Source organism: Pyrus communis, chromosome 1 (genome assembly GCF_963583255.1).
Source record: "Pyrus communis chromosome 1, drPyrComm1.1, whole genome shotgun sequence".
NCBI lineage: Eukaryota > Viridiplantae > Streptophyta > Magnoliopsida > Rosales > Rosaceae > Pyrus > Pyrus communis.
Window position 1 is genome coordinate 13,831,985 of NC_084803.1, and position 10,601 is coordinate 13,842,585.

General features: G+C 33.7%; 1 protein-coding gene across 2 annotated transcripts; it reads right to left on the reverse strand.

Moving 5' to 3' along the window:
- Window positions 1-2,564: 2,564 nt before the first annotated feature.
- Window positions 2,565-5,893, reverse strand: LOC137747909 (protein ELF4-LIKE 3-like). Of its 2 annotated transcripts, none has more exons than XM_068488044.1 (2): window positions 5,701-5,893; window positions 2,565-3,254 (listed from the first exon to the last, which is right to left on the reverse strand). In XM_068488044.1, exon 2 carries the CDS (start codon window positions 3,182-3,184, stop codon window positions 2,834-2,836), a length of 351 nt encoding a protein of 116 aa, XP_068344145.1. In that variant the 5' UTR covers window positions 3,185-3,254; window positions 5,701-5,893; the 3' UTR covers window positions 2,565-2,833. The 2 variants fall into 2 exon arrangements, with proteins under 2 accessions (XP_068344145.1, XP_068344138.1); XM_068488037.1 differs by lacking the exon at window positions 5,701-5,893 and adding an exon at window positions 4,166-4,771.
- Between the last annotated feature and the right edge of the window lie 4,708 nt (window positions 5,894-10,601).

A 10,601-nucleotide genomic window follows, 5' to 3' on the forward strand; every position in this document is an offset into this window, starting at 1 on the left:
ACAACATAATCTTGATATCTCCCTACTGAAGAAATACTTTAGAATTATTTGGCAAGGTCTATAATTAGGGACCCACTTTCCGAACACTAAAAGTTTTATGGTTCTTATACATGAAAATTATACAATAATATGAACAAATATACCGTCTTTATTGGGAAATGCCCTAATTACATAAGTATAAAATATTTCGATGCCACGCCACATAACACTATATACGAATACAACACAAAGTACGATTAGACCTAACGCATATTGATACGATCTATATCTACCCAATCAAGTGAACATATACATAATACAGAGAAGAGATCCTCTCTAGATCTCTTCCACCAAGGCCACCAGATCAAGTGATCCGGACATTTGAAATTTCATCCAACGGCCCATCTGTGTTGATCCCTTAAAAGCTATAATAATTTTCTACCGTTGGATGAAATTTTAAAAACCCTGATCACTTGTTCCGGTGGCCTTGGTGGAAGAAATTCGGAGATGATCTCTTTTCCATAATACATACCTTAAATTTATTTTTCAGCTAATCTCACCTCTCTATTGAATGGACTAGGATTCTCTTTCCTTTTTTTTCATTCCCGTCCGTCCCCTCCTCTCACATTCTCTATTTTGTCTTTCTATTTTTATAAAAAAAAAATTAATATAAGATGTTGACGTAATTTAATCATCATCGTTCAAATAAAAAGAGATGAAAGAGGAAAAAAAAAAAAAAAAAGGGTAGAATCCTACTCCTTGAATACTCAAGCTATTTACAGCAATCACTGGTGTGGGCCCCCACTCCAAAGATCAGGAAATTAGGTTGCAGGATAAATGGGTCCATCAACAGAGACATGTACTCAATCAGAGAAAGAGAAATAGATGCCAAGGAATCATTCAACATCAAAATAGTCTTAAAAGGACATTTATTGCTTAAAGGCGAAAAAATAATGCAAAGGTGAGGGGATATGTAATGTCTTTATCGGTATCTCTCATATGACACGCGTCAAATAATAAAAGGTAGATCAGCTGGGAGCACAGGCAGATGTCCATTGGAACTAAGATATGTTGCGTCTACAACACTTAACGAAGTCTCTCGCTATCACTCTTTATATTGCTTCGGCAGGTATTTGTCGTATTTTTTTACATGTGTGTAATATAGTTTGATTGATGACAATAAACTCACTAAGCTTTTGGTGACATACTTCATTGAATAAACTGAATTTTTTTTTCATGATGCGCGCTATGTTTCTATCTAAAATGCTTGTACTTTAATACTGAGACCTCTCAAAGTTCGAATCTTGAATCCGCCATTAATTGAAAGTATACGCTTCAATACAAAATTTTCCTCATTAGGGGAAATAAGAATAGCTTGTGTATATCTCACTGTCATGTTGGGGTTATCTAAAGTCATTCACATATTTCTACTTGTCTTTGTTTTATCATTCAAATATTTTATTTTTCTCGTATAACAGTACGTAGTTGATTTGAAATATTAATAACATGACATCTTGCATAAAACTATGTATGAGAGTGGGGATAAAGCATAAGCATGGAGAAGTTGAGTTCCATCTCCGAAAGAGAGAAGAAGCTTTGGGGCCCTTGTCATGTTGTTGGGGATCACTGTTTATAAATATCTGTCCTCTTGGAACTATAGTGCTTTGTTTTAGAGAGTAAGATTCTCTTCTCTTTGATTATTTCTTATTAGAAGAATCACGATTAAGTCACGTTATATCTTATGTTAACTTCTTTATAGAAAATAAAGAAGAGAAAAGTGAGATAGGAGGAGAGGAGATTTAGAAGAAGAGAAAACGCTACTCTTGTTTTAAATTACTTGTGAAAATGACTGTCACTACAGCAAATATAGTAGAAAATTAAAAAATAAAAGAAAAATGGTAAAAAGTGCTCATCAACTCTTATCTGGAGATTCTGTTCTTGTGGTGGTGTGTGATTGGGAACCAAAAGATTAGTCTAAAAGCTGATTTTTCTTCCAATTATTTCAGAGCATCTTCACACAGATGTATATCATATGCCTGTACAATTATGTACACAAACACTACTTCTCCACATTCCACAGCTGAAAACAATAGCAAAATCCATAAAAAACAGCAAAAAGAAGCGTGGGAAAAAGCAGTTTTGGCTTCATGGGAAGCAGAAAACTTTGACAACTCTTTCTCTCTCTCTCTACACTTCAGCTCCTAGTTAAAATCAAGAAGAAAACTTTGAGAAAAAGGGGAATAAAGGGTTTTTCTTTTTGTGGAAGAATTTGCATCAAAAGTTAATCTTGATCCCTTCATCTAAAAGGGAGATTCATACATTGACACTTACCAAATTTTCAGTCCTTTTGACAAACAACAAAAGTTAAATAAAAGCGTTACAGCTCTTAAGGAATATATCAGCACTCTTTAATTCCCTAAATCATTTGACACGAACAATGTGTTTCTCCCTCTACACCTAAATTCGGATTTTCCTCGCTCTATTTTGTTTGGTTATTTGGAATATCGCTCGGATGAAGAGAAGATGAAAAACCCTAAGACACGAACATAAAAAGGTTGATATAAGTCAAGAACTGACAAGTAAAAGGACAAAAATAAACTTTTATTACCAATTAGGAAGAAATGAAATTACACGAGCAAGCTTAATTTTTTTTTTTTCTCTTCAATTAGATCCACAGTTACAAAGACGTACAGCGAAACAGCAATTCAGGGAAATTATTACCTAACAGATACAGCAGAGTTTACAGAATCTAATCAATTTTTCTCCCTTTTTTTTCTACCATCTCAACATGCAAAAGAATTAGGAAGACAAATTATAATCTCTCTCTCTCTCCTCTCTCTCTCACTTTCTCTCTCTAAGAAGGCCTAATTCTCTTGTGCCCAGCTTTTCCATCAGACTTCAAAGCCCCACTGGAATCCCCTCCCTCAGAAGAAGTATCCATGGATTTGGTGAAGGAGCTTGAGAGATCACCATAAAGATCAACCACTCTCCTGATGTTGTTGTTGAGCTCTCTGATCAGACCCACATTTCTGCTTAAATTGTCAGGAATTTTGGACTCATGGTTGTGATTAATCTCATTTATCAGCACCCTGTTTTGGTCCAAGATATTCTGCACTTGCACAAAGCTCTTCTGAAATGTCTGCAGAACCTTTCCATCAATTTGTGTGCTGCCATTGCCAAGCCCTGAGAATGTGTCACCCTCCATTGATTGAATTAAATTAAATTCTTTTATTTTCTGAGGACTCGGAAAAATTAGGATCAGATCAGAACCAGTCCTGCATAATCAAGAACACTGATTACTGTTTTTTTTTTTACTAAAATGAACTGACTTAGTGAAACGTTTGGTGCACTATCGGACTGAGAAGCAGGATAAAGAAAATAGTACTGCCCTCAGTTTGGTGTTTGCCCTTAATTTTTTTTTGTATTTTAAGTTCTCAAGCTCAACACAGACACAAGGAAAGAATTCGGATATCAGTCAGACGTACAAATCCAAATGGATAAATTATAGTACTTCTGCAAGATATCAAGAAAGTCCTCGCATCAAGAATGTGAAGGTTCTCATTTTCTTCCTTTACAAGCTTTTCGTTGAACTGTTTCCGACGAAGGAGATAGTTAAAGGATTTGAGAACAATACCATCCTCTACAGAGAGAATCTTAAGAGGAACATGAGTAGGTGCTTTAGTAAAAATCATTAGCATAAGTATGTTTATGTTGATTGAATGCCACTGAAAGCTCCTAACTTTAGGCAATTAATCAACAATTTATGATAAACTCATCAGAAAAAAAAAACTGTTCAAAGATTCATATCAGCATCAAAATCCATGAATTCACACACATCAGCATCGAAATATATGAAGCCGGACTTTCAACCCGAATCACCAAAATTTCGGGAAATCGTCTAAATATCACTGAACAAATGACTCTATCAAATCTAAGAAACGAATGACGAGATGGAAATTTCCGAAATTTGAAGGAAATTAACCGAAATTGAACAGAAAAAAGGGCAACGGAAGACATCCCAAAAAGCCAACCCCAATTAGAGTTGTAAATTCCAAATGAAGCAAAACCTAAATTACACAAATTAAGATGGCAATCCAATCCACCAACCCAGCAAATGGACATTAAGAAATCAAACATTTCAGAGAAATCAATATTATGTAGAAAAGGGGAGGCAGAGTTGAGTCACCTCTGACGCGTTATTCAGCTATACTGAGTCCGTCGAGCATCTCTACCCAACTTCCATTCAACAGATCGGCATGAAAGACCAGAAAACGCTACCGAATTCAGAATTCAGAAAGCTAGGGCACCCAAATCCAACGCAGAATCGTTCGTCTTCAGATCACACTCGGACTCCCTCTGTGTATTTCTTTTCCTTTGCTGGGACTCCGATTTCACGACGCGGCAGAAAGCACCAAACGAAGACCATCGGCAGCGACGCAGGTCCGTCGTCGATCGTCTACATGTTGGACGTCTACGCGGAGGTGCGACAAGGAAGGAGAAGGGTGAGGGCGAAGGTGCAAAGGAGAAGACGACGACGAGGGAGCAGCTGCTGCGGCTGATGCGCGAGGGTGCGTAGGAGAAGGGAGAGGACGGGATTAGAGGGCGGCTTAGCAGTCCTAATCCCGTTAAATTTGGTCCGACTAATAAACATAAGACTTCCCTTACTTTTTTAGTCCAATCCACTAAAAGCTAGCAAACAAACGCACCCTTAATTATAACCTCTTATCTGAACATGCTTTGCACTAATAACCAAAACACGCTAAGAAAATGTAGGATAGTGATTTCCGTATTCTCATTTTCGCCTTCTGTTGCAGTTGTCTACCTTATTTTTGTTCCTTGGTTATGCTTTAACGAGTGTCCAAAGACAAAAAAAAAAAAAAAGAGTGCGAGAACCACTTCCCGAACATAAGTGTACATGAGACAATTTCTGTGGAAAAAATATTGACCTTCAAGGGTTCTTTTTCACATGAGAATCAAATAACAGACATGAGTTTTGCTGTTATTATTATTACTTACTATTATTGTTGTTGCGTTATTTATGATGAGATGGGAAAAGGCAGATCCCATTCCATAAAAAGGAACCTTTTATAATGTACCAAGAAAAAACCCACCTAAAGCTCAGAGTTCCCAAAGAAGAATCTCAAACACCCAAAAATTAAATTAAAAATAAAAAACTCAGCCAATGATGCAGAGAAGATGAGGCCATGAGAGGACTACTACTGCAGACACAAACAGCATTCTTTGATCCTTACCCACAAAAATACAAGAACTAAATTAAATCTGTTAATTCACAAATAAATAAATTAAACATGGACAAATTGGGAAATCAGAGGCGCATGAAAATTTGCAGTTGAAGAAGACCAAAAACTCCAGAAGTGGAAAACAATACTAAATAAACTAAGAAAAAGAATAATGCCTTTAATAAATAATTATAAAATTGCAAACACCAACAATACAAATATCTTCACAATCCAAATTTGAGGAAGAGCCAAAAACTCCAAAAAATCCACAACAAAGATTAGAACTTTGGATGAAAAACAAGAACCCGATATGGTCAATGTGTTAGCAGAAGAAAATTGAACAAAACCCATAAATTCAATATACAAAAAAACACATATAATTCAGCTATAAAAAAGAAAAGAGACATCCTTTTCTGTTTTTGTTTTTTTTATTCAACCTGGTTTTCCAAATACTTAAAATAAAATATTATAAAATTCGTACCTTGGCAATCTGGAACATTAGTCTGCGAAAAGACAGAGATTGAATGAAAGAGGAGGAAGACGACGACGGAATCCGAGAAAACGTTGCAAAAGATCGGCGATTGAATCGAATCTCCGGAACAGAAAGAGAGGAGAAGAGAACAGAACACAACACCTCTGAATTCTGAAAATTTGAGAGAGAGAGAGAGAGAGAGAGAGTATATGTAGATTTGACAGTCACGCTCGGACCCCCTCTCAGTATGTGTAAATATTTTAGCTCCCTTAATATATTGTTGATTGTCGTATAATAGTATAAAATCCATATCTACCTGTTATTTTCCTATTTTATTTTATTTATTTTATTTTGGATTCAGTTTGGGATTTGCTTGTGTGTTTCCTCATATCCTAATTATGGTTTGTTTATTGGTCACGTTGGTAGTGATTGATGATGCAATTAATCTGCAATTGCTGCCGGAAATGAGGTATTTTGCAATTTGAGGACATTGTTGACCACATCTCTATTATAACTGTTTAACTAACTGTAATAAAATCGTTTAACTTACTCACCACATCTCTAATACAACTATTTAATTCATTAACCACATATATATAGACTGTAATAGAGTTATTAGCACTCATCTCTCTGCATCACTTGAATCACTTTGTTGCACACAATCAAATGTTGCATGTAAGTTTCTCTCTTGATAAAGTCTCATTACTCTTATTAGGCGATTGTCACTAGATAGTCTTTCTTTAATTTATCTGCAATGTGTATAACCATAATTTTTCTCATTTGATACGCAACCACTTCATAATTTCTTGTAAAGTCACGATTATTGAATATTGTTTAATTAATAATAGTCGCCTCTTAACACCCCACCCACCCCTTATTTGGTAATTTCATGTGAATAAAAGATATGAATCGTTAACATGTAAGACATGCGTATAATTTATCTCTAATGGAGTCTATCGACTCGTCTATGTAATAATGATTAAACTTTTAGAATTTAAGAATCAACTTTTTCTAGAGTCTAAAGCAATATTAGTTTTGTGTGGATTTACATACGAGATCTATATGATAGGTACATGAAAAATCTCTCAGGTGTTGGTTTACATATGTCTTCGCTTGAAAGGACTTTTGGTTTTGTGTATGAATTAGATCCATAACTTTTAGGCTGTTTTCTTTCATCTTAAAACACAATTTCCTTTCAATTTAACATATTGCACATAATGATGTAATATTTACTATATCATTGAATAATGTGATGCATTTGGGGAGGCCTAATCTCTTTTCCCTTCTCTCTCCTCCTATTTGAATGGTAATGGTTTAACCATGTCAACATCTTATATTGATTTTTTTATAAAGACAATAAGACAAAAAAAAAAAAAAAAAAACTATATGTGAGATGAGGGAAGGGAAAGAGATGAGAATAGAAGGGGAGAGAATCCTACTCCTGCATTTGATACTGAAAAAAAACAGTACACATCTACTTTAAAAGACTAAGAAAGTCAACAAAGTTATCTTTTCACTGCACGCCTCTATTTATTTATTTTATTTTTTTGACAAACAAATTGGTATTTCATTAATCATCTCAAATAATACATAAGTGAAAATTAGATATAAAGATAATAATCGGGAGATTAAAATTTTAAACTAAATTTGCAAACAAAATGATATGTCATCAATAAGAAATAAGCACATTAACACTTAAGTAATAATCCAATCATCAACAACAATATCATTTACTTTACATAATTTAGTTTAAAATTTTAGTTTCCCTAGCATTACTTATTATACAATTAATATTTGATAGATTTCACTTTTTATGTCATCGATGTGATAAAACCCAACACTTAATAATAAATGGTTAAGCTGGGCCAACAATTGTCGTGTTAGTGATGAACCATATTAGACCTAAAAAGTTTATCAGGTATAACCACATTAGTTAAGTTATATATGTTCTTCTTATGCGCTTGAGTTTGAATTTTCTTGTAAATATCGTAATTACTTTTGTAAAATTATGAACCAAGGAAAATTATGAGTTTGGATTTTATGCTTATTAAAAAAGACATTAAAGTACTACAATCGTAATTACGGAAACCCATGTCCCAACTCTCAATTTTGTTTCGATTGTCCCCTTCGAAAATAAATAAATGAAGATAAAACCATGGTATTAGACTATAAAGTCACATCTAAAACCTTGCCAATCAGGTGAAGACGCGTGTCTGGGAGGCTCGGGAGATCTGCAAGTTTGGTGCCAAACCTAACCAGGTTCCCCAGCCTGGTGATGAGCTGCTGCTCTCCCTGCTGCAATTTTCTCAACCAATCAAAGTGGAGTGGACCCACTCTCTAATACTTGGTAGAGGAAATTGTAGCAATAGTCCCTCAATTTTAACATAATTGAAATAATACATTCTCAATTAAAAATTATTGATTGTTGGTCCCTTAACTCGTCAAAACGTGCAGCTTTAGTTATTTTCCTCAACTCCATAAGACTTTTTTTGTTCAAATAAGTCATATGCACGCATGTGAGGCTAAAATGAAGGAGCAAACATGGTAACCAAATGAAAAAAATTATAGCAATAGCTTAACTCAACTGGAGCCATTACTTCAATTTTCTCAACGCTTGAAATATAAATAGGGGTGAGCTATCCAAACACTCATTTTTACTTTCTACACACTTTCTTAATCTGCAGCCATCAGATCAATTACATTAAATAATATCAAATGATATAAATTAAGAAGAAACGTGCGAAAAGTAAAAAAAGTTGGATATCACACCTTTATAAATATATATATATATATTTTTTTTTTTTTTGTTGAAGAACAAGGAAAAAAAAGATGGGAATCCACAAGATGTGTGCCCTGTGGACACGCCAGTCAAGTATAATCTCTTGTTTTTTCCTATGTGTGACGGAGCCTACACACCACTTTCAAAATCTATTATTATGTTATTTTGTCTATGTAAAAATCGAATAAGGGATTTGTACCAAACATGGTTTCAACGACAATGAAGGTGTTTGTGCAACTAATTTAGCTCAATTTTTTTAATAGTGTTTAGGAGTAAATTCTTTGTAATCATTTATTTATTTCTATTAATCTTTTTGCACGAGCTAACTGCTCATGCACGAAGTCTTTTCTTAATCGCTGTCATTATGCGCTCTTTAAGTATGTGATCTTAAGTAAAATTGTATTGCATTTTAAACATTTAGTCATTTACTTATGTTATAATCGGTATGCCAATGAAATAAAGCGTTAGAGATGGCCACCTTACTTGATTTATACAAGTAAATTACTTTGCTATTGAAATAAAGCATTTAGTCATTACTTCTGCACCTGTAAAAAAAAAAAACAAATATAAAAGAATATACATATGAATAAAATTAGACATCTATAAATTTTTATCATCCTAACCAATATGAATTAGTATTTTTCTTATTAGTTAAAATCCACATCATCATCCAAGTCATTTAATGTTTAAAAATCTCCACATCACTCTTAGTCAAGACCGTTGGATGTTATAAGGTCTAAAGACTATAAAGGAGTGTAAAAATGTTTGTCAAAATTTGTCCATTGATCCTATCTCAATATTATATATTATAATATTGAAGTTTAATGATCCGAACCGTCTATTTTGTAAGTCTTCATTCATAAATCATCATTGTAAAAATTCAATTCAATCCGAAATCATTTGCCTATTTAATTATCACGATGAAATTTCAATTTTCTTAGAACAAAGTGTTCGTCAATTTGTTTGAACTCAATTAGATGTCTCAAATATTTATAATTTGGCTAATATTTTCTAAGGATGATATATGAGGTGCAACTTGAAAAATAAATGATTTGGACCGTTAAAGTTCGATGTGATGTGGACCGCACAACTAATCCCATTTTTATAAAAAAAAAGAAAAAAAAAGAATCATTTCCCTTAAAGACCTTGTATACATACATGCATACATATATACACACACACACACACACACGTACATACAAATCCAATGATCCTTGGGTTTGGATACATTTTCCATACTAAGAAGTCCCATGATCTATTGGTTGCAACTTAGTACGTATGCATTTGTTCTATACACACAAGTAATTAATTCATTACCTAATAATGTCCATTACATGTAAACAACACTTTGATAGTTAGGAAGTAGGAACTAGATATGATCCCATCCAAACTTCAAATCATGTTCATGACGGCATAAATTTTGTAATTTAGCATGAATAGTGATAGTATAATTAGAGTTTAATCCAATTGCCAGCAAGATTCTCATATTATTAATCACATAAAAAAACCATGCGGACCACGTTAATTAAACTATGATTAGTACTAACCTAGGAGCACTTTAACAAGTACACTACATTATTGGGCATGGTCGTTTTCACAAGTTGATCATAAACAAATGGGAAGAGATCTGGTTCGGATAGCTCCCATCAAAGGTCCAGGATTAAGTGATCTGAACCGTTGAAATTTGATCCAACAACTACAAACAGGAGACCTCTCTAAAATTATAATAATTATAACTGTTGGATCAAATTTCAACGATCCGAATAATTTAATCCTGAATCTTTGATGGGAGAGATTTGGACCGGATCTTTTCCCTAAACAAATAAACAACAAGCCCATTTGGCTTTGGCTTTTTTTGATTATTTTTTTTTGTGGTTTTTTGGGAAATAAATAGAGAGAGAATAGTTGAGTAGTGATCCGTGCACCATAAGCTCAGTGAGTCATTCTTAATCAGCATTTAAAAAGGAAAACTAATAAAAAAGATTTGAAAATTTTGAGTTTTCACGATAAGAACAAAATAAAAGGTAAAGAGAATAGTAACATGATTGACTTTTTAGTGTAAAAATATAATTTTTCGTTAAAATAAACAGTACCAAGAGTTTTTCGTTAAAGTTCTCGTATTTAAAACTCT

Coding starts and splice junctions, on each gene's coding strand:
- LOC137747909 (XM_068488044.1), bottom strand. CDS start 3,184: ATGGAGGGTGACACATTCTCAGGGCTTGGCAATGGCAGCACACAAATT.